At 43.5% G+C, this 23,666-nt stretch overlaps 1 protein-coding gene across 2 annotated transcripts; it reads right to left on the bottom strand.

Moving 5' to 3' along the window:
* Window positions 1–6,436: 6,436 nt before the first annotated feature.
* On the bottom strand, window positions 6,437–21,092 carry LOC103713424. Of its 2 annotated transcripts, XM_008800350.4 has the most exons (9): window positions 20,447–21,092; window positions 13,455–13,634; window positions 11,871–11,963; window positions 11,488–11,670; window positions 11,272–11,374; window positions 11,002–11,187; window positions 9,631–10,862; window positions 8,784–9,217; window positions 6,437–6,912 (listed from the first exon to the last, which is right to left on the bottom strand). In XM_008800350.4, exons 1-9 carry the CDS (start codon window positions 20,690–20,692, stop codon window positions 6,855–6,857), a joined length of 2,715 nt encoding a protein of 904 aa, XP_008798572.2. In that variant the 5' UTR covers window positions 20,693–21,092; the 3' UTR covers window positions 6,437–6,854. The 2 variants fall into 2 exon arrangements, with proteins under 2 accessions (XP_008798572.2, XP_008798573.2); XM_008800351.4 differs by lacking the exon at window positions 11,871–11,963.
* Window positions 21,093–23,666: the final 2,574 nt, after the last annotated feature.

Below are 23,666 nucleotides of genomic sequence, written 5' to 3'. Positions count from 1 at the left end.
GAGCCCTCGCGTCCATATCTGGCAGCCGTCACCTGACTCCACAGCCCGTATGGCTCTAGCAGGAACCGAGCTGCATGCCGAGCAATGAAAACCTCACGATGCTCCAGTAGGGACTACACCCCGAGACCGCCCTCACTGGTAGGCCGGCAGACGTGCTCCCAGGCCACCAAATGCACCCCATGGCCTCCGCCATGTGACCCGCACAGGAAGCATCGCAGCAGTCGCTCGACCCTCAGTAAGGTCGTCTTCGGAACCACGGTGTTGGCCATGAGATAAACTGGCATGGACCCCAACACTGATCTGATCAAGGTCAGTCTCCCCATCATAGATAGGAAAATTGCTCTCCATCCCTCCAACCTGCTCTCTACCCGCTGCACCAGGCTGAAGCACTCTGCCATCCGTAATCTGCGGCCTGTGATGGGAACTCCCAGGTAGGTCATTGTCTCCTCCTGCTCAGGTATCTGCAGAATCCCACGAATCTCCTGTCTGACCCTGCTCTCCGTACTCGGGCTGAAGTGAACAGCTGACTTTTGGAAGTTAACTCTCTGACCCGACGCCATGCAGTAATCCGCTACCACCCTACGAAGGACCCGTGCATCAGAAACCCGCGCCCTAGCCAAAAGAAGATAATCGTCATCGAAAAGTAAGTGAGAAAGAGGACTAGCCCCCGGGGCGGGAACATAGGCCTCCAGCTCCCTGCGGGCACACACCCTCTGCAAATCACGAGACAAAATATCAGCACAAAGAATAAACAAATAAGGTGATAGAGGGCATCCCTGACGCAGCCCCATGGTGGACTCAAAGAAAGGAGAAGGTGTGCCGTTGACCAAAATAGAAAACTTTGGCCCCCTGACACACCCTAGGACCCAACCGATCCACTGCATATGGAACCCGTACGCCTCCAGTGCCTGCTGAAGCAACCTCCATCTAATCCTGTCATAAGCTTTCTCCATATCCAGCTTAATAGCCATCAGGCTACGTCGCTTTGATGCTCGCTGAAGGTCCCACATCATCTCCTCGGCCAGCAGAACATTATGGGAAATGTTTCTGCCAGCTATAAATGCCCTCTGCTCCTGACTAATGATGCCAGACAAAAGGGGCTTCATCCTCCGAACCATAATTCTGGCCACCACCTTATACAAGGTTGTACACAAACTAATGGGTCTGAAGTGACAGGGCTCCGTCGCCTCCTGACGCTTCGGAATGAGCGTGATGAAGGTGGCCTTCCAATCTCCGGCATCACCGCCTAGAAGAAGAAGTACTGAATAGCCTCTACCACCGCTGTCTGAATAATACCCCAATATCGTCGAAAAAAGAACGGACGGAACCCATCCGGTCCTGGAGCCTTGTCTGGAGCCAAAGACCAGACTGCCTCCTGTACCTCTTGTGCCGACACCGGTCGGACCAGGGCTACGTTCTCATCATCCTTGATCTTCACATCCACCCTCGGGGGGGGGGGGGAGGGGGTTACTGTCGCCGGAATCCTCCTCCGTCCATCTAGCGTAGAAGAAATCCATCAGAATCTGACGAATGGAAGGCTCACCTTCCACCCGATGTCCAGACCCGTCTCGCAGCAAGTGGATCTTGCTCCGCTGCCTCCGAATAATTATAGTTTGGTGGAAGAAACTAGTGTTGCAGTCACCCTCACATACCCACTAGACTCGAGATTTCTGTCGCCAGAAGATCTCGTGCTGTCGTAGTAGTGAATGGTGAGTCGCTAGGAGCCCCCGAAGGTCACCCATATCGTCCATCGAAAGCGCACCTTCTAGATCTTCTTTCGTCTGCAACTCGGTGATCGCAGTCTCAACCCCCTCTACTCTCCGGAAGATATTGCTTACAACCTTGCGGTTCCATCGCCGGAGACGCCTCTTGGCCAACTCTAGTTTGTGCGACACCCGGTGCATAGCATCTCCACGCACCGAGAGGCGCCATGCATCACATACAATATCCTAGGACTAGGGGTACGATAGCCAAACCTTCTCAAAGCGAAAGGGGCTGTGATGGCTAGGTCCCGATGATGTGGAAATCAGCAGAGGGCAGTGGTCCGAGGCGATCCGAGGTAAGTGACTAACCCTGCTGGTAGGAAAACGGAGGATCCAGTCTGGAGATGCAAAGGCCCTGTCTAGACGCTCCCAAACCCTAGCACTGCCGAGCTGATTATTGCACCAAGTAAACTGAGGTCCAGAGAACCCTAAGTCCACCAGGCCCGTACGTGACACAAAGTCGCGAAACTCCTCCCTGTCCACTCTATCCATGAAGGCTGCCCCTCCCCTCTTGTCACCCGAACTCAGGATACAATTGAAGTCACCAACTACAACTGTCGGGACACCCTGGGCAGTGAGACTGGTGATCTCCTGCCAGAGGACTCTCCTGATCCTGTAATCCGCGCTCGCATACACCCCACACAAAACCCACGGAGGAGCATCAGGTGCCGATACAACCATAACTACCTGTTGGGGGCACTTATGGAAGACATCAAAGGTCGCCACCCCACGCCTCCACAAGAGCAGGATACCTCCCGACAACCCCTGGGAATCGACTGCATATGTCTCTCAGTCCCTCCCCAGGCACCGTCTCAAAGGTACAAGCCCCTCACCAGATAGCCGGGTCTCACTAAGGACGCAGATCTTCGGACAGTGAACTTGCACTAACCGTTTGAAGGAAGACATGAAGGACGGCTTGGCCACCCCCCTACAATTCCAGGATAGGACCCTCATGGATCACAGTCCACGTAGTCGGCCTCAGACCCATCCTCCCCCTGGTACGCGGGGCCAGCCTCAAGCACGCTACCTAGCCCCGCCCGCTGCTCATCAGATACGATCTACATGACTGCCGCCCTGATACGCTTCACAGCAGTCGTGTGGTCCGTGCCCCCTCCTGGCATCGGCGGCGCGGCTTGACTCCCCTCCGAAAATGACCCGAGGTGGTCCCTGGCCCCACTCCCACTGGAGGAAGCTTCCCCCTGCTCACCCGCGGTCAGGGGCAGAGGGCCAAACCAGAAGACTCCATCAGGGTCAGTACCCATCTGCACATCCCATTGCTGTACCTCACTCATAAGGGCATGGCCATCGTGCACGGGGGGTACTAGCTCCAAATCCGCTCCCCGATAAGGAAGGCTGTGCCGAAATGGCCCAGCAGATTCGTCGCCCAGGCCCTGCACCGCGAGTACGGCACAACTCCCCGGGCCCGAAGCTGACTGGGCCTTTGGGCCAGCTGCAGCTTGGCCCAAGGAGACAACCGCGGGCTGGGCCTGAAGGCCCACAGCTCGCGATTCCTCAACAGACCGCGCGGCCTGTTGGCCGTGCGCGGGCCCAGGTTTCGCTGGGCCCGCGCGACCGCATCGCCAGGCACGACCTCAGCGCCCGACGCGTCCCTGGGTCTAGCTGCGCCAATGGCGCACGGCGCTGGCCCCGCCCTGGGCCGCCCACACCGGCCCACGGCCCCGGCGCCCGGCCCTATGGGCCCGGGTGCGTTAGGCTGGCCCGTTCGATTGCCTGCGGCCCACATGCGTGAGGGCCAGTTGGGCCCCCCACCCGAGATCCCCAGATGGGCCAAGGCCCGCCGACGGCCTCGGCCGCTTCTGGGTTTGGGCTCGGGCCGCGGCCGCCCGGCTGGGCTCCGGATCGGCCCGAACCGGGGCCTTGCCGAGTCGCCGACTCAGCCCCGGGTCCCCTGACTCGGGCAGGAGGTCATCGGCCGAGTCCGCCTGGAGGGGGCCGAAGGGGAGCTCCGGGTGCCCGTCCCCCCCAACGGCGAGCGGAGACCGGCAGCGTGCCACCTTCGCTGGCTTCTGCCAGCCGTCGGTGTCCGCCGGGGACACCGGCGTGGTTGGGCGAGCCGCCGGGGGCGGCGGCCAAGTCGAAGACGACTCGGGCCCCGAGTGCGGCTCGGTCATCTCCCCCGGCCGCGGCGGCCGATTCTCCCGAGGGAGTTTCTGCCGTGACTCCACCATCCAGGGACCGTAGATCGGTCCCTGTACCTCCTCCCCGATGCTCAGAGACGGTTGAGCAGGCCCGCCCCCTGGGTTCGCCTCCGCTGGAGCCGAACCCGAACCCCCTGTAGCGCAAGAGGTCGCCGGAAAGCGGCAAGCCACTGCCTGGTGACCCATTCGCCCGCACCGGGGGCACAAAACCGGGACGTTTTCGAAGACGAAAGGCTGCCATCGCACCTTCGTCTTCCCCTGGATCAACACGCCCGATAACAGGGGTTTGGTGGTGTCGACCACCACCTTCACCCGGGCGAACCCCATCGCATGTCGTTGCTCCGTAACACCATCCACGGCGACCGGCCGGCCCACTCGAGCGGCGATATGGAGAATGGTCGACATCGACCAGTATTCCTGCGGTAGACGGGGCAGGCGGAGCCACACCATTGCCGTCTGCACAGCCTCCTCCCCGGGTTCGAAATCCGGAACCCATGAGGTCATGGCGAGCAGTTGCCCGACCACCACCCACGGGCCCTCGCTCAGTACCCGGTCCCAGTCCTCCGTCGACCGGAACCTCAGGGCCAGGTTGTCGTCCGCAAGCGGGACAGCCACCACCTCCTTCAACTTTGAGCGAGCGGCGACATCCTTCGCCACCCACTCGGCTGGGACACAACGGCCGAAGCTACGGACCACTGCCGCCCGCCCTTCCCACTCGAGCCAAGCCGCCGCAATCGGCTCCTCCAAAAGAATCAACACTTCCGGGAAGCAGCGGCTCAGCCGCTCCACCTCCGTGGTGGTGGGCCATTGAGTCACCCACCGCCCCGGCCTCGTTCAAGCGTCGGAACCCTTACCGTTGCCTCTCGCCGCTCCCTCCGTTGCCGTCCCCGCCGGTTGCTTCCCCTTCCGATCCATCGGGTGCCCTGCAAGGAAGAAGAAGGTGAGTAGGGGATGGCCCTGGGGGACGCTGAGCAGTTCGTAGATTCTATCGCTCGCCCCGCCGTCCGGAGACCTTGGATGGCTGGCCTCCTGCAACGCCGGAGAAACCCCGTCGCCTAGACCGGCGTTGACACTGCCGAACAGTTCTCCGACGAGAAACTAGCCGTTAGCAACTGTAGAGTTTCCCCAGAGCTTCTGCAGGAAAGCGTACTTTTTTTTCTAGTATGCAGCCTCCTTTCGAGACCGGAAACTCTACGTACCTTTTTTTTTTTTTTGGTCCTACAGAATCTCTGAGTAGAAGCCCTGCAAGCTGTTTCCCGAGTCCCAATTCCCCGGGTCTTGCATTTTAAAAATGCTAGGCCCAACCCAAGCCTATTACTAGGCATTTTCCCTGGGTGCTTTACGCTACCAACTTCCTGTAACACTTTCCCCGGGACCTTCTAGCACCTGACATTTGAGGGATATAGGAATAATAGTCGGCCCCAGGATTAGGCCCCATTACCATTACTAATTCCATTCTGGTTGATACTTATTAAGAATTTCAATGCCAGAAAAACAAGTAGAGGCAGCTTTGGTCCACCATCCCTTGGATCTGATCTGAATCAGCCTGGAGTCTAATTGAATCATCTCTAATTATTTAGGTCTAGCTGCCAACTCCAACATGACCCGGACGGCAGAATAGGTTTATAACTGATACTAAATCCATAATTCTAGATCCGAGTAGGATATCAGACCTAGCATATAAATTTTTACACCCATATTTCGAAGACAGCTTTGTCCTTTTATTATTTATACGGTGTAACAGTAGACACATTAGTTCAAAGGTCCATCATTCGAGGGTCAAATTCCAATCAGGATGTATATTAGCTGTGTAAAGTTTACACACCATACTGAAAAGACATTTGACCTGCTAAAGTATCCTGGTAGTTGCACCAAAGATATAATTAATTTTGCCTTATCTGAGGGTTTTTTTCCCCATTTACCGAACAAAGGCTCACCCCATTTGTGTAGCAGAAAGGAAAAATGAAATCCATAATCAACACAAAAGGCATAAGAAAGCGGGCCCATTATTGGATGTCATACGAACAAGCTCGCAACTTCTTAGCTGGGTCTCTCCAAACTTGTTACTTGACAAGAGAGAAAGCAGCTGGGCCCATCTACAATGCCAACTTGTATGACCATGTGACCCAAAATGGCGGATATTCGCCACCAGGCCAACGCGGGCCAGCACGATTACATGGGCCCATGCCTGATCTCCAGGAATACTGGCTACAAAATAGTTTTAGCTGCCTTTTTCCTCAAAAAAAACTGGCACCTGTTCTCAAGCCATCATCAGGAAATAAAGGGCGAAATTCATGCTAAAAATGTTTTAAAGAGATCAAGAGCAAAGGTGAAACGGTACAACTTCCTGCACCAACAATTCTCGATAAAGCATCGACCGCCCAATATTAATTGCTTGGCCAAGATACTAGGCATCACTTCTGAGCAAGCTGCAATTGCCTCGCAATTTCCCATGGGCGACGAGGGAATCAGAAGCTCAAAAACTTTTGCTGAAAATCTCTTAGAGAGCAGAACTGAGTGAGAGCAACTGATCTCAAAATTACAACCAGAACGAAATCTGCCATAATAAAAGGTATGATAGGAACGCATCACTCTGATTCCCTCAGGAAGAATATCTATTGTAACAAACTGATAACAAACATGTGCTTTCACCACCTGCAGCGGAGGAAAACGGGCTGGAAAGGGGTAAAAATTGGGCAACCTGTTTATACCCACCGAGCCGATGAGGTTAAGGGTTAGGAAAACAGAAAAGTTATTACAATGTACAAAATGCTAATTCATCACAACAATCAGAGAAAATACTCCTTTGTACACCTCCGCAATGCTGCTCGAGCAGGTACGATCCAACTGGTTAGCATTTCCTAGTTTCACTTCTTCCTACGAAATTCTATCTCCTGTATGTATGGAATAAACACACTCCACTGCACTCAGCTTAGCTGGTTAGAGGGGGAAAGTCGACCTCATCTTTTAGCTGATATGATTGAGTTGGCCTGCACATTTAATTCATGAAACTGTGAAAACATAAGAAGAATCACATTTTAAGTATTGCTGCTAAAAATTTCGAAAGCCATTACATCTAACAAGTTCGTAGGCTATTGTACATAAAGTGGCTGTCTTTCGTAATTTTTTGAGAGAGAGGGAAACCCAACTACACTATAATTACCTAGGTTCAGATTTTGGGGGATGCAGCACCCAAGAATCAAACCCAAAACCTCCGGTTTCTAAGCAGAGGGCTATAACTGCTAGGGCGAGTCCTAGTTCACGGCTGTCTTTTTCATATTTTATAACGTGAAATACATAACAATACAATCCAAAGAACCAATTATATATGGACAGCAGTCTATCCATTTATTTATATAGAATTAGAATAGATCCTACAACAATGGAACTTCTTAAAAAAAAACTAACAGTCGTAAATCTTAATAATTATTTAAGCAGAAAATATCAGGTAATGGAATGTTAACTCTGCCTGGGAAATGCAAGCAATTCATGTATATGAATATTATTAATACAATTACTAAAAATAATAGCTGTTCCAATATGTGTAGTAGTCCAAATTCTGTGTTTGTACTCTTAATTAACTCCTCAATTCTTGAGCACCTTGACTCCAGATCCACCAGGAGTTCCAGCCCTTTTGCTTTCAGTTTTGCCTTGCCCCACCTTTCTGTGATGGAGATTAATAAACATACTCCCTTCCTCCAGCCCCTCCCTCCCTCAATCAAAAACCAACTATCAAAATAAAATTCTTGAGACATCATACTTAGAAAGAATGAAAACCATCTTTGAGTTATACAAGAGAATGGAATTCTACAACATTACATAATTCTAGTTCTAAGAAGATCTCAGAAGTAGGTAGTATGTCAAAAGCCCCTATTTTATATCTGGTAATGTAAATAAAAGTACAGAGAACTATAAAGCAAATGATCCATTTCTATAGATAAGAAGTTTAAAGGAGAAAATATAAGAAACATGAACCCTTTACATGGATATCAATTCAAGAATAAATAAGACAGCACATCTCCCATAATCAGTGTTTTTAATACCGACCCGAACCAAGTGGTTTGGCCCCTACAAAACTGAACCAACATAAAATCAGGGCAGTTCAGCCGTCCGGTTTGGTTCGGCTTCTAAAAGCCACCTCTCGCTCTCACTCAGCCACCTCTTTCTCTCGTTCAGCCTCTCGCTCCCCCCCCCCCCCAAATGTTAGGGTTTACTCTACTCCGCTCTTCTCGTCTTTGAGCTCCCGCCCTATTGTCAGTCATCATCCTTCATCGAGGTCGTTTTTTGATGCCATGCCACCATCCCTTGTTGAGATTGCTCCCATCTCCATCTCCATCTAGCAAAAGCCGAAGAGGTACCACCACCCCTCTCTCTCTCTCTCTCTCTCTCTCTCTCTCTCTCTCTCCTTCCCTCCCTCTCTCTCTTCCTCCCACTCATTCTCCTTCTCCCCCCTCCATAAGCCCCCTATCTCTCTTTCCCTCTCTCCCCTCCCTTCCTCCTTCCCTCTTCCTCACTCTTCTTCTCCCTCTCCCCCCTCTCCCCCGCTCTCCTTAGTTCTGTATGCCTTGTATCGATATGGTATGTACCAATCTAGTACCAAATCAGTCGTTGGCTGGTACTACCCCAGTACCAGTCCGGTGAACCTTGCTGATAACTAATATTTTTCACCTTCTAGTGTGGTTATTTATCATTAGAGATGGGGGCATCTTGTTATGCTTGTGTCAATGTCTCAAGGGAGACAAAATGTCTGGCACACCTTGTCATCCATGTCTGATGCCAATGTTTGCAAAAGTGGCGGAAATTGTATTCTTTGCTTCTGCTTCTTTTACAGATAAAAACTTCAGTAGGAAAAATGTATTACCTTTCACGCCTTACACTCATTCCAGGTTTCTTCTCTGTTGATACAGGGATTGCTGGTCCATATCCCTGACCCTGAGTACTGAAAGATTCCACTCTGCTGCCTCGTTCCAGTAAGGACACTTCTACTGGAACAGGACCAAAGGATCCAAATGCAAGTTTTCCTTCTGATGGATATACAAAGCCATTGGCACAGGAACTACCTTTCAAGGCAGGGCGTGAAGACTGGGATATATCCAGGGTAGCTGGCTTCCCACGTCCATTTCTACTAAAGATGGTAACCTGCGCTTGTGATGATGGTTCATGACTGCCCTCCTCTGATAAGCTCATGCCTGTGGATGTTTCCACCTTCCCATTGTTACGGAATCTTGGCTGGTGATTTGCATGTGCTGCATTCCTTCCTTTTGTTGATTGTCTTTCCCTGTACGAACGCAAACTCTACAAAATCCAACAGAAAAGACTTTGAGATGAATGAAAAGGCCTGAACGAACATATCAGCAACTGCAGATTGTGCCTAATAAAGAAAACTTTCTCCCCAAAATATAAAAAAAGAATAAAGAAGACAACAACAGCAGCACTGTTACTTCAAAAGAAACCACAATTTACAGATTCTTCCACACATGAATGACCAAAACCTGAACTTACACCGAAAAAACAGGCTTCAGACTAAAATTGGACATGCAGATTAGGTATAGGTCCATATGTTGGGCCCATTTTCTAACGGATCTAGTTTTGGACCCAAAAAAAGGAAAAAACAAACAAACCAATTAATGAGCTCTAAATGCAGCTACAATAAACCAAAATGTTGAATTTAAAGAAATATCCAACTAAAAAGCATCAAGAAAACATACCGTGTTGGGAAAGTATGTCCCTGTTCCCCTTGGTTTTGGGAGATCTTCCATGCCATAAGCAGTAGATATCATAGGTGAATTGATCAGGTAACAACCAGGAGGAGAAAATGGTGGCCCAGGGACCGCCCCATTTGCACCCATATGTGTATACATACTCCGCCGAGGAAACGAATTCCATGAGTTTTTGTTACGATACTGGGAAGGGGACAGTTGTTGAATTGGAATAAAAGGCGTGACCATAACAAAGTCTTGATATTCCTGAACATATAGAAGATTCCTATTATGCAAATCATAGTCCCCAGTGAGATCTGATAAGTCATTCAACTTTGGACTTCTGTTATTTCCATTTCTCTGATTTCTTTCTGTCAAGGGGTATGCAAGATGCGAATCTTCTGATGAGTACGTATTCCAACTTGATTTCATAGGCCCATCAACTGAACCAGCAGATGCAGAGATTACATTGCTTCTACCACTTCTTGATGACTCGGTCTCATAGAAGTCTGACCGTCTAAATTCCTCAGAAGGGGCTGGAGCCCTGGTTGTAAACACTTTGTTTGTTGCAGTAAGATTTATTGAATTCATGGAATCAATTACCTCACATGGAACACCATTTTCAGAATGAAAGGACAGATGGGGCGCATGATAAGCCTTTCCAGATGGTGAAAAACCTGGTTCACTATTAGATGGCGAAGCCTTACGAGTTCCACTGACAGTTCTCGAATCAGAGGCTCTGCTGGTAGCAAGATCTCTGGCATCACCAGCCAAACGTTTACCTGAAACAACATTGCCCTCCAAGGGACCGTTGGATCCTATCTTGGTACACTTCTGCAGCCAATTTGTATCTGGATGCTGATTGAAGGGATGTCTGCTTAATTGTGTTCCGGTTTCATGCACCTGCCCCAAGACTGAAATCTTGATATTATTATTTTTCTCAGACAGTGCTCCATAAGAATCAGTGGTTGGTAAACCTGAAATTAACTCATCGTCATTGCCTTTTTCAACCTTCAAGTCTGATGACATAAAGCCAAGACCATCATAATCAATCATTGTCCTGTCTGAAGGACTGGGAGATACATCTTGCACATCAGGCCTTACGCCACTTCCATGTCTCTCCAATGTGTTTGTGAAGAACATTTTGACTTCGTCTGCAATATTGTCAGCAGGTAGTAGAAGTATCCTCCCAAGCTTTCGGGCACCATATGTAAATGCACTACGAATGCGGTAAAAGTTGCCTATTCATCACAATGACCACACATCAAAGCACACATAGGAAAAAAAGAGTAGAAATCAATTTTCAATAGTCATGGTAATAATCAATAGAAGGAATCATCAATCAGGATCCTAAGACACTGGCAGAGAAGTGCTGCTAACCTTTGCTGACGCTCCTTCCAAGATTGTTGTTCTCTTTTAGTGGATCAACTATATTTAGATGCTTCTGAGAAAACGTTCTAGAGTTGTTCTCTAATCCCCTTGGAGGAACTGAGAACTTATCCACACAGTTTTTGAGAAATTCCTCACTAAGCAGTAAATCACCCCTTTGAGTTTCCAGTGGCTCAGCTGTGAAAGAAGAAAACAACAGGTTGCCAACTCTGGACCACAGTTTATTTAAGGAAAAATGAAGGTCAATTAGAAGTCACTTACCTACTAATTCTGGAAGAGAAGAAACAGGAATTGGACCACGTAAACTGATGCAGTAGTTATCCCAGTCAAATTTGCTGTAATAATCCAAAAACCTATACAAAACCTACAAAAGGGCAGCTGTTCTCATGACCTAAGCAATTTTTTATGCATATCTGCAATGAACCAACAAATTCAGAATTCTAGCATCATGATGCTTGTATCCCATGGAGAACTTACCGCTAAAGGGCCATCCAAAGATTTATGGAAGAAATGGAAGATGCACAACACTAAAGTTTCCAATGCATATGTAGAAATTAAACCATGATGAGCACCAAGAATGCGGCTTTCATAATAACACCAAGCTTTGATCAATATTATACTACGCTTGAAGAGATGATCCTTTCCAATTTGGTTGTCAACCTAGAAAAGCAAATGTGAGATTGCGTGTAAAATTCTCTACCAAGCACGGTAAAACCATCTAGAAAACAGTGTAACAATGGATGGGATGTGAAACAGAGTACAGAATCTATATGTATGTTTATAGAAGTGCCATGCATTCTGAGGAAAATAAAGACCATGTTTATGTTTGAAGTTGTATGGGCAAGATTTAGCCTCCACACCTGCTCAAGAAAGCAAAGTGTGCAGAGTCCGCCTATCTGATTGAATGAGATATCTACTACAATATTCTGAACAATGCATTTCACAAGTTTGACCTGCCATCAGAAATCATATCATCAATATAAAAAAACAATTTAGAATTCAAGTTCCACACAAGCAATATCATCCATGTATATCTTAACAGCAGAAAGATTCGTTAGCAAAATGCTATAATATACCAAATTTTGACATGTTATTTAACATATGGCCTGATTTATATGCAGATGGCAATACATATATACATGCACATCTTTATTGAAGTTTTTAGTGATAAGATAAAGAGATGCTCTGGTATAGAATCTTAAAAATGGCATGCAGCTTAGGCCATACGCCATGAGTGTGACTCTTTTCTATATGACACAACACCTAATACCGTATTATCGATCAATGTTATAACAGTACAATATGGAAAGAACATGCTGGAGTTGTGACCTCTCTCAACCAGCTAGATATACAAAAGTAGTTGCAGGTTATCAAAAGGAATCTTCATTGCTTTAAATCCTAAAGACCTTAGATTGCAATGTGCTGGAATGAGTAACCCCTCCCAACAAAAAATACAAGTCATCATTCAAGGCAACATTTTTTACACTTGTGCCTAGCTGGTTAGCAATGCCTGAATGGAAAACTTTTTCCATATTTGACAGACTAGTCACCAAACTATACACAAAAGGCTACAGGAAACAGAAGAAGAAGGAATTGCCAAAAGATTAACACAAAGATTAAACCCACATAACAAACAAAAAGGAACCTGCAAATAACTCAAGGCATGGGAACCAAATGTTACTTAGAAGAAATAAACAGCATTTGCCTACTGAATAACAAGCCCCATTTAGGGTTCAATATTTAACCATGGCATGATGATGAAATTTTAGCAGCATGACAAACTAATGACACCAAGCTCATCTAAAACAAAACTTTAATATATTATTAATTCATCAAAAGAAAGTAGGACCCCGCTTTCCACCGAAGGGAAAGAAAAGCAGTTTCCCTGCGCTGTGACACTTCAGAAAAGTTGTGACAGCAAGTGCATGATTTAATTGCATGATGCACAAGAGAACAAAAGGAAAAAAGATGAAAGCTTAAGTAGGTAAAAGGTTTATATATGTTTATGTGGCCATCTTTAAGAAAAATAAACTATCCAAATTCTGTGCCAAGTTGTCAGTGCTTATGTAGCCAATCAAATAGAAGCAACCACTCACCTCCTGCTTACACAGCACAATCTGTTTAAAAAAGCAGAATTGAACATGGAGTCGGCTGTTTAAACTAAAAGTTATATGATACCTGTAGTTTATTACGAGAGGTTATGTAGACAGGATGTCATAAATTTCTATGAATCTATCCAAAGACTTGGCCAAACAGCGCAGATAAACTCTGAAAGCTTCAGATTAATCTTGAACTTTTATTGACTATGGCAACAAAGACTGGAAGTACATACGAAAGTTAGCAACGATACACAAAGGCACAGAGTTAGGCAGAAGGAAAACTTATAATTCATGGTAACCATTTAAAGAAACAAAAACACAGTAAAATTTATTAGAACAAAATACCTCTGCATGAATGTACTGCACATCCTTCACTTCAAATTCAGCATCCTTATTTTGTTCTTCAACTTCAAGAACAGAATGCACTTCGCTGGCCAAAGCATCTTCAGGAATGCCAGCAGCAGTCAGGTCAATGTCTCCATCAGGAAGATATGTCTTCAGTGGAACTGATCCAAATGGAAAAATCTGTGAAAAGATTGCATAACGAAAGTCAGAAGTGAATCTTGACACAACATAATAAGAGCATCAAACATCAGAAGCATTCAAACCAGCTAAGCTTTACATTAAAGCAAAAAGGCAGTAAAAGACTTTAATTTCATAAATAAAAATTATTCCAAATACTCCAGAGTTATCTTCCACAAGTGCAACACTGCAATATACCACTTCTACCCTAAAAAACTAAGGCAAAATTTACATATAGCAATTAATAATTAACAGGGCCACCAACAGGACATCATCTGAATTACAAGATGAAAAGCAAAGCATAATAGGGGATGTTTACTTAATTAGTTTAGAAAGTTTCAAAAGTACAATTTAGTGAAGTATAGTTTCACTGCCAGCATTTGTTTCAGTTCTCTATTCATACTGACCTACAGTTTCAGCAATTGTGATTGCTTGTTTTAAACTTATGGAGAAATTACCTAGTTGGCTCAATGGGTCCATTTGGCAAAGTTGGGCTGGCTTGGTGAATCAATTTGATCAAAATGTTTGTAGTTGGATCATGTCCTATCAGTTTAAGCTACAACAGATCAAATCAATTCAGATCAGTTATGGTCCAACAAGACAAGGTTTATGCAACATAGGTACAGACACTGTGTTCACCATTCCAGATACAATTTTTCATTGCGCAAAGCAAAAAACAATGCTTAGAAGAAAGAGATGCAGCAGATGCTAGAAAAGAGAGGAGAAAACTAGAAAGTGTTAGACCTCTTCTCAATTAGCCACTGACATAGCACAGCTTTCTCAAGGCATCAATCAACAATGCATGGAATCTCATCATGCAAGAGAAGAAAGTGAAATTGCATTCTAGAAGCAAATGATATTGTTAATAACATAAAAGTGGAAGAGTACATAAGTGGGCATAGAGTTTTAGCCTTAGGAACTTCTCATTAACTAGTACTTGAATAGCCCCTTAGAACTTGTATTAGGACTATGTTTTTGGAGAATAGACAATGTTAAAAAGCAATATCTATTAAGTTGCTTCATCTTTTATATAATTTACAATTGCTTCTTTTTTTGTTAGCGCTAACTTAGACAAAATTCATTAAGTCATATAAACACCATAATGTCACTCTTGATTTCATGCAAAAAGTGGTCACAAATAGGTTAAAAAAAAACTAATGCTAGAAAACTAGTGATGAATCTTAAAATCATGGTCCGCTAAATCGTCTCAAATCGGCCAATTCAAGGCATACCGAACCGGCCAATTCGGGGCATACCGAACCGGACCAGTCGGTTACCCGCACGGTTGATTACCTAGGTTCGAAATGGCAAGAGAAGGAGAAAGAAAGAGAGAGAGGTAGGGAGGGAAAGGGAGAGGGAGAGGGAGGAAAGGAGGGAGGGAGAAGGAGAGGGGGGAAGAGAGGGCTCGAAAGCTTTCTTCAAAACAGGGGATCACTCTTTATTTTTGCCGATTTCGAACTAAAATCGGAAAATGATTTGCCGACCTTGCTTTAAACAAAAAGAGAGAGGGCTCGAAAACCCTCTTCAAAATAGGGGATCCCTGTTTCGATGAAGGCTTTAGAGCCCTCTCTCTCTATCTCAGCCTCTCTCTCTCTCCCCCTTCCTCTCTCTCTCTCTCTCTCTCTCTCTCTCTCTCTCTCTCTCTCTTATCCTATCTCTCTCCTTCTCCCTTTCCCTCTGTTTTGCCTCCCTGGTCTTCCTTTGCCAATAAGCTCCAGAACAACACGATACAAACCGGTCCGGCTAGTATGCTCTTTGGTACCGGTTCGACAAACCTTACTTAAAACTTTAAATATAGTCGCCAATATAAATCACTAATTTTAAGATTTATCATTTGTTATCTTTATTTATTGTTGTTATCAAAATGTACCTAACTAAATCTAGATCAAACATAAAAGTTATATGACTATTCACAGAGACTTTAATGCCTCCATTTTTTAAATGAACTCGATGAACAACTAATTAAAGTCAGCAAATATCTAATTACGCTCAACTTTTTCAAATAAGATATAGAGAATATCAACAAGAAAGATGCTTATTTCCTTACACTATTGCGAATAAACAATAAAAGTTACTATATTTTCTTTTCCTTTTTTAAAGTTACTCCTATTCGAACATGGTTTTTAATAAAAGTCTTTTTGGGGTTTTGGTAGGTTACCAATAAGATAACATGTTATTGTCTGCAGATGAAAGATATCATCTCTTTTGATGCATTATCTAGCGATTGTACATGGTGCATAAGTGTGCGGAAAGTCAACATAACAACAAGTGAGGGCAAAAGGGGAAAATGATGCAAACCAAAAGGTCAAGCGCAATAAGGGGAAGGATAAGTCCACAATATAAATTTTCTCCATGCTCTTGTATTGAGTATAAAATCTTCCTCGTGACTTTTTTATTAAATAACAATATATAATCATTAACATATTATACTATTAATAGATCATACTACTACAAATTATACGATTAATCTTCTCCATCCCCAGATACTCTCAGTGTAAAGGAGAACTATTAGTACTATCATCATATTCTGAGGGGAAGAAGAAGAAGATAATACCCTCATGCCTCTATTTCCTTAAGCCCTTTGGGGCACAGTTGCATGAAAAAAGGGGAGCTCATGGACTTCAAGGCTATAGAAGCTAAGGAGGAGATGAAGACCAAAAATGGATGGCTAGGGTTGTAAACCAGAACTAGCCACCATGATGGCGAGCCAGAGAGGAGGCAGGCAATGGCCCTCAGAAAGAGACGAAGAGGATGATAATTGTGGCCCTTGAAGTTTGCTGGTTGCCAAGGCTAGGTGGATTGGGGAAAGCCATTGCTACAGAGGAGAGGAAAAGAGAGTGATAGGATCCAAGAGAATAAAGGAGAAGAAGGATCTGGGACCTGGACAAGATTGAGAGATTTGGGATTGAGGGGATTTGAGGCATTTTCCCCCTCTCATTTAGATATCCAGATATCTATACTAGTATCCAAGAATGTGACCAAACCAATAGCGAAATCAGGGAAGTTTAAAAGAAAAATATAGGGGTTGGATATACAAACTAATATGAGAACCTAACCCAATTCAAACATGGAAGTAGACCATATCCGCGGCCCATTTTTGACCCTACATGGGGCAAACTCTGCTATGTAGAGTGGGTTGGAGGGGGGGATGAAGGGGTTAGTAATAACACTTGGGGAAGAGGAGGATCCTGTTCATGGTAGGGTAACATATGGTCAGGGTGCAAGGAAAAACCAACCTTGATGTATAATAGGTTATTGGTTTCTAGACCAAAGAATTACTAGAGTGGTAGGCTTTGCTTCCTAAAAATCGACTAAAATCCAAATAAGCCTTATATGTAAGTATGTATGTAAAGGAAGACTTACAACCATGGTATGTCGTACCATACTGAACAGTACCAAGCGTATCGTACCGTACCGTACCGATTTGGTACCGGTACAAATGGCATACCGACCCTCGGTACGCCAAAAGAATTTCACACCATACTGTACCGACACTATGCTAGTGCGGCACCGGTACGGGGTCCGGTACCAGTACGGTGAACCTTGCTCACAACTGCAATGTTTGCAGCACTTTTTATCATATAGAAATATCATTCTATTGCCCTATTTAACAGACTCATTCATTGTAGGCTACTTCGTCAGAGGGGCTTTGTCATATATTCAATACGACTAACAACTAACCTATAACTTTAAGTCTCTCCCTCTTGTCAACCAAACTTTATGTTGATAACTTGTGGTCATATCTTGCTTACGAATGAGTAGGAGTTGATAACATCTCTAAAAAAGAGAAAGGGATGTGAAGTACCTCATCATTCTTTTGGCCCCAACAAGAATTTAGTAAGACCAATGGAAAATCCAAAAAGAGATGACCAAAATCGACTATCCATTTGGTGCAAATGATGCACCAAAACTTGTTTTCAAGCTAAATGTAAAAACGATTTATCAAATCAATTTAATTGGAGATTGGAGATGCATATGATGGCCAAAGAATTCTAAAGCCTCATTGATTCAATTAAAGAGGAAAGTGTAATAATTAGAAAACATATCAGAGTCGGCGGAACCGTCCCGAACCGGATGATTCCAGCCATTTCGAGCTGTACCGGCGATCCACTGGTACAATTCCAGCAACAGAAATGAAAACTGTTGCCAGAGGCGGAGAAGAAGAAGGAAAGAGAAGAAAAAAGAGTGAGCGGGGAAGGGAGGGAAGCCGGCGGAGGGCCGGCGGAGGCCGGCCACGGCCATTTCCCTATTTCTGCTGGCCTCCCTCCCCCGCTCTCTCTCTCTATCTCTCTCTCTCTTTCCTCTCTCGTTCTCTCTCTCCCCCATCTCTTCTATTGTGTCAATATGGGCCCATAACGACTCTTCCCGCCGGGAACCAATATGGTCCCCAGTACCAGTTCCGCCGATGTGGAAACCTATCAAGACCACATGTCATTAGCCTCAAACAAGGTTTCATGCCAGGACAGGATGGTACAAATAGTACCATACCATTCTGGCAAGTTTCTAGCATCGGTACACTGTTTCGAGTGTGCTAGTATGGGATGCAGTCTTGTATCATGTGTCAATACCCAGTATCATACCATTCCAACAAAAACAAATATGAGGTTCAGTACCAATATTTGAAACCTTACTCAAACATGTTATTAAAATTTCACTATCAAGCACATTTTGCCTACAAAAGTTGTACAAGGAGCACACCAAGTAAATGCTGATATTTTAGAAAACTTTAGCTTGTATGAAGCAAAATCAAGTTGGTTTTATCTAAAACACATAATTTCAACTAATGAAACAATATATCACCCAATTGGCCAGACTATGGCGTTGTAGATCTATATCTTGCATTATTAGCTAACTATTTTACTTTATGTATTAATCCCACGATATTCATCTTCAGTACTTCAAGCATAGCCTTGTTATGGTATAAAGAATATTCATACTATAGTCAGTTGTTACAGAAGCCTCTTCATAATCCTTGCAACTTCTCTAATGATATTTTTATCTAATATGCAAACGTCACATTCTCATTTTTCTCAGTTTTTAACAGCTCTACTGGAAATAGTTTTGTGTTTAGTAAAATGGCAAATTGGTTTTGCCACAAGTTGACACAAATTGTTTTGTCTTAAGGTTAGCCAAAGCATGCTCCTAAATTGACAATTTATACATTAAGATGCACGAGCAAGGAAAGTGCTGATAAGGATCTCAAAAGCTCAAATCAAGCAAGAGGATAAGAATCAAGCATTACTTAGAACTTTAGCCCACACATTTCATTTTTAAAAAAAAATCTGAATTCGAATTTAGAATGTATATTAGCCTACTATGAGGGTTGTTCTGCATCAAACAAAACATAGACTGTTTCTCCTAAAACATATTTGCTTTGACAAAACAAAAACATTAGACCAACATAACCTGGATATTGTCCAGATACTTATACACACACAATGTTCATACATTTCTTTTTAAATAGATAGGAAAAAAGAGGAAATTCCTAAAACAACCTTAGAGCTACCTTTGCATTGTGTTCAAAGCAAAAAAAGTGAACAGACCTAGGGGCAGCCCCAAATGAAGAGGTATAATTTTCTCAGTTTCCAATCCAATATGGTGAGAACAATAATTTTCAGCATGCGAGATTCTTAGAATTCACGTGTGTGTTATGCATTCATGAATGTTAACTCACTTATTGCCCACAAAAATTGTCTTGTCTCCTTAGCCAAAGAATTAAAAAAAAATGGTTCAATTTTTATTACAAAACTTCAATTTAAACATACACATAAACTGTAATTTGAACATGAATTGTTCAAGAACTAAGAATCAGACACATTTGCTTATTTTTTAAATTAACTTTTTTTTAGCATTTTACCCTGAGCAGTGACAGTGTAATTTTTGAGCATATCTAGCCTATATAAAATTATACTAAAGCAAATGTTAGTGTTTTTTGAAGCTTCAAAAAATAAAGGGTGGAATTCAAAACACCCCCCCCCCCCCCCAAAAAAAAAAAGAGTTAATTATGTGCTTTGCAAGAAAATGGTTGTACCATAATTCAAGCATGAACTATTTAAAATGTGTACCAAATAATAAGATGGTGCCATAACATGTGTTTACTTGCTTTTATAAAAGAAAACACCAAATAGATGACAATAGATAAACAGGGTCACCCCATGCTGGAGTAGAAATCTTGAAGTTTCCTATTATTACCCCTTCATAATGCTCAAATACAATGCCAAATGCATAGAACGTGTTATCAATATAGACTTTTACCAAGAAGCAAGAAAGATGAAGAGATGCTAAGAACATTCCCTAAACTTGATGGAAACCTCGACATGTACAATTCATATTACACAATATTGCCATGTTATATAGAAATAACTCCAAAAGTCTCAACATATCAGAGTTGCAAGCAAAAAGCACCAACAGACACAGAGAAACATTCACCAAAGTGAAAAATCCAAATAATAAACAACTTTAATCAGGCAAGAACACCATGAACGAATCAAAACTTTCAACTTCCCATATTCAGAATCAAAATAAGTCCCATGATTAAAGTGACTAAAATGAGGTCAAATAAACCAGAAGGCAAACATCGATAAAACACCAACACCATAAAAGCAATACGACATAGAAATCACCTATCAAATCTCACATAAAACACAGAATTAGCTGCATCCAAGAAATAAATCTTGAATAGAACATATTCCGACCGAGCGAAAGAACTCTAAGACAGTAAAACCTCTATATAAAACAAGAAGAAGGACATTATTAGACATCTTGAATCAAAACAAGTAACAATCCTTGAAAAGAAGAAACAACAAAAGAATCACCTCGATGGCCAGATACCCTCTGATCAGCTTCTGGACATACTCCACCACGGCCCTCCTCCGCTGCTCGGAGACCACCGTGGGCTGGATGCACTGTATCACCTCCTGGGTGGCCTGCTCGGCCCGCCGCCAGCTCTCGGCCCTGATCGCCGACGGGTGGGGGTTCGACGGCTGCACCGTGGGCGGCTGGGGGTTGCCGTCCCCGGCCGCGCCATTCGGCTGCGGAACCCAGGCCTGCAGGTCGCCCATGCTAAAGAACTAGACCCCAAGAAAGAAAATTGAGAAATTCCTCAAAAACACGAGACCCTAAACAGCGAAAGAACCATCAGGGGATCGAGGAATCTGTTCTTCTAGAACCGGCGCTCATCGGCGGCGGCCGGAAGGGGATCGGTTCCGGCTGAAAGATGGACCGGCGAGGACGCACGAGAGAGCGAGATGACGGGAAAGGAGGGATTTTTCTGGGAGGTAAAGGGGGATTAGAACTGCGGGGAGGGAGGGTTTGGGGAAGGGGTTCGGGGACCGATCCGAGGTTGTGTGGAATTGGGTTCGCGTCCTCGGCGAAAACCCCTGGAGAAAACCCAAAGCGCTCCCTTTTTCTTCGCTCTGAGAATTGGGGCGCGGCTTTATTTTTTATTTTAACTCAGGCTAAATTGTCCCACGGGCTCCCGTCCACAATCCTTAGCTCTCCTCGGCCTTTGCCTTGACAAATATAGCCACGTCAGATGGGGAGGCGCATCCTTTTGGCAAGCACCCAGTTTCCAAAGGAAGGAGGAATTAGCATAAAATAATAATAATTATAATAACAATAATATAAATATAGGCAGGAAGATAAACCTTAAAATGAAGATGAAGATTTTAAAACAAAATATAAATATGCTCCAAGATAAGAAAAAATCTAAGAAATTACCACAATCATCACGTGATTGTAAGGTAACGAGGGTTGTGACACGTATAAAACTATATAGATACGTATTATTTGTCGTGATCTTTGCCCGCACGCCATGCCAACCAATTAGATCACTTTGCTAGCAAATCTAGTTACAAGCTAAAAAGGTAAAAACCTACGATCATTCAAAAGTACCATCTAGTTGTTTTCTACCAGAGTTGTTATATGCACGAGAGCATGCAGATGGAGATTGGCTACATATAATGTGAGCCAATCGATTTTCTTTTTCTTCGTTGCATTCAACAGTTTTCCATATCAAACTCAGCTATAAAGTGAGGGATTGTGTGATTTTACATAATTTATAGGTTATCGTCACTAATGCATGAGAGTATCTATACTGAACCGAGTGAATCCTCAAAAAGTCTTTTTGGATATGAGCTTTATTCAAAGTTAGCATGCAGACAAATATTTTGAATTTTTTTGGACGTTGACCAACCAAAATACGTTAAATAAGGAAATTAATTTTTATGATCCTATATTAATATTGTTCACTTGTCAAACATACGTACAAATGAATATCAAGGTGTATATGTTTTAATAGCATGTGACTAAGATGTCAACTGAGGCTTGCTCTAGTGGCCAACCTAGCCTAACAACTAAGAGTTTCGAGGTTGATTCTTTGGCTGGCACTTCCAAAATTTTGAACTTTAGTAATTATAATGCAAGTCGGTCTTCACCCTTTCTCTCTCAAAAATAAGGTTTTATAATTAAGTATTAGGTTGTTGCCTTAAGATTGATTAACCATGAAGTGATAAAAGAAAAGATAATTATTAAGGATCCAAATTAGCCCTTGTTTTTTCACCTTATAAGAATGTGTAGATGAAGCATATAAAATACAAATTAGATTTCATGATACCAGCAGAGGTTTTCTGCAACTTACACTTGTCATTGAATTGAAAACAATATAAATTGCATTCGAGTTTCTCAAAAAAAAAAAAAAAAAAGTTTATTAAGAAGCCCGAGCTGGTGGTGCCTTTCCTTTATTAGAAGAAGATCCTAAATTCAAGAAAAATTTAGTTAAGTGCTTCATAATACAAGAAAAATTGGTATTTGGGACATGATGCGCCTATCTTGGGGCTAATAGAGTAAAATTAGGCTGGGCTTTTACATTAAACATTGGATGGTCATGTGCAGGCTAAGGGACCACAATCCTCTTTGTTAAGTCTGCTATATGTGTGACTTATTTACTAAAGCTTAAGTTTTTTGGGGATTAAATGGTTAGGTAATACGATATCAAAGCCAAGCTTGCTAGAGGATGTAATTTCAAATTTCTTCCAAGATAATTATTTATTTAGTTGAGTCTATTTATCATTTTGACTCCTCGCTCTTTTACATCTACATGCATGGCTTGAGCTGCACACAAGAGAGAGGAGGGGGAAAGAAGGGGTGGGGCATGGGGATGAGATTGTTAAACTTAATATATATCGTATGAGGTAGAAAATTTAGATTTAAGTATCACTTCACTTTGGGAAACAAATTGCTTGCCATCTATATTGCAATTACCGATATTGTCTAATTCCTTCAAACAAATTTTTGAAGGATGGAAATAGAATGCACGAAAACTTTGCTATGACTATTATGCATTATCTTTCCATCAAGCTTTCTTCTAAATAGAATGCATGGTAATAGCGTAGTATAGCAGTATGCATGCCTTCAACATGATTCAAGGAGTTGAAGCAACTATAAAATAGCACGTATTAGTTATATTTATTGGCTTCTATCCTACCATTGAGTGGTAAATAAAAACCTTTACCAACCATCTAGTCAATGATGTTGTTCTACATTGCCTATATTTTGGAATTCAACATTCTTTTACCTAAATCAAATCTCTGAAACAAGTTAAGTTTTGATGAGTTATATATTGCTGTGCTGAAGATAGATCTCAACCTATTCGAGAATTCAACCCCCTTCCTCTCCACTCCCATAAAATGAAGCTGTAGCAATCAAAACAAGGCAACCTGATTAACTGCTATTTTTTCATGCAATCTTATATTCTCCAATTTGATTTTACAAAATTAACAATCGAATCATATGTCGGATCCAGCAACGACATGCACAAAAGCACTTCAACAATATTTGTCCTCTCAACCTTATTCCTTTTTCCTATGTTGTTCACAAAGCTATATTAATGAATTAGTAACTACTTTGTTTTACTCGATTGACTTTGTCACTTGTATCTTTTCTTTTCTTTCTTACCTTTCTTTCTGTTTTGGATATAAAAAGCATGAAGACAAGCAGGCAACAGAGTGGGAGCAGTCCATGCATTGCCGGCAAACC

The sequence above is a fragment of the Phoenix dactylifera genome, chromosome 3, assembly GCF_009389715.1.
Source record: "Phoenix dactylifera cultivar Barhee BC4 chromosome 3, palm_55x_up_171113_PBpolish2nd_filt_p, whole genome shotgun sequence".
NCBI lineage: Eukaryota > Viridiplantae > Streptophyta > Magnoliopsida > Arecales > Arecaceae > Phoenix > Phoenix dactylifera.
This window is presented reverse-complemented; position numbering and strand designations above follow the sequence as displayed.

What these genes read in the sequence shown, in the direction of transcription:
- LOC103713424 (XM_008800350.4), bottom strand. Translation starts at nt 20,692, where the DNA reads ATGGGCGACCTGCAGGCCTGGGTTCCGCAGCCGAATGGCGCGGCCGGG. An exon ending in CACTTTGCTTTCTTGAGCAG is followed by an intron (nt 11,671 to 11,870) that starts GTGTGGAGGCTA and finishes TTGCTTTTCTAG; the next exon opens with GTTGACAACCAAATTGGAAA. An exon ending in CTTTGGATGGCCCTTTAGCG is followed by an intron (nt 11,375 to 11,487) that starts GTAAGTTCTCCA and finishes GCCCTTTTGTAG; the next exon opens with GTTTTGTATAGGTTTTTGGA.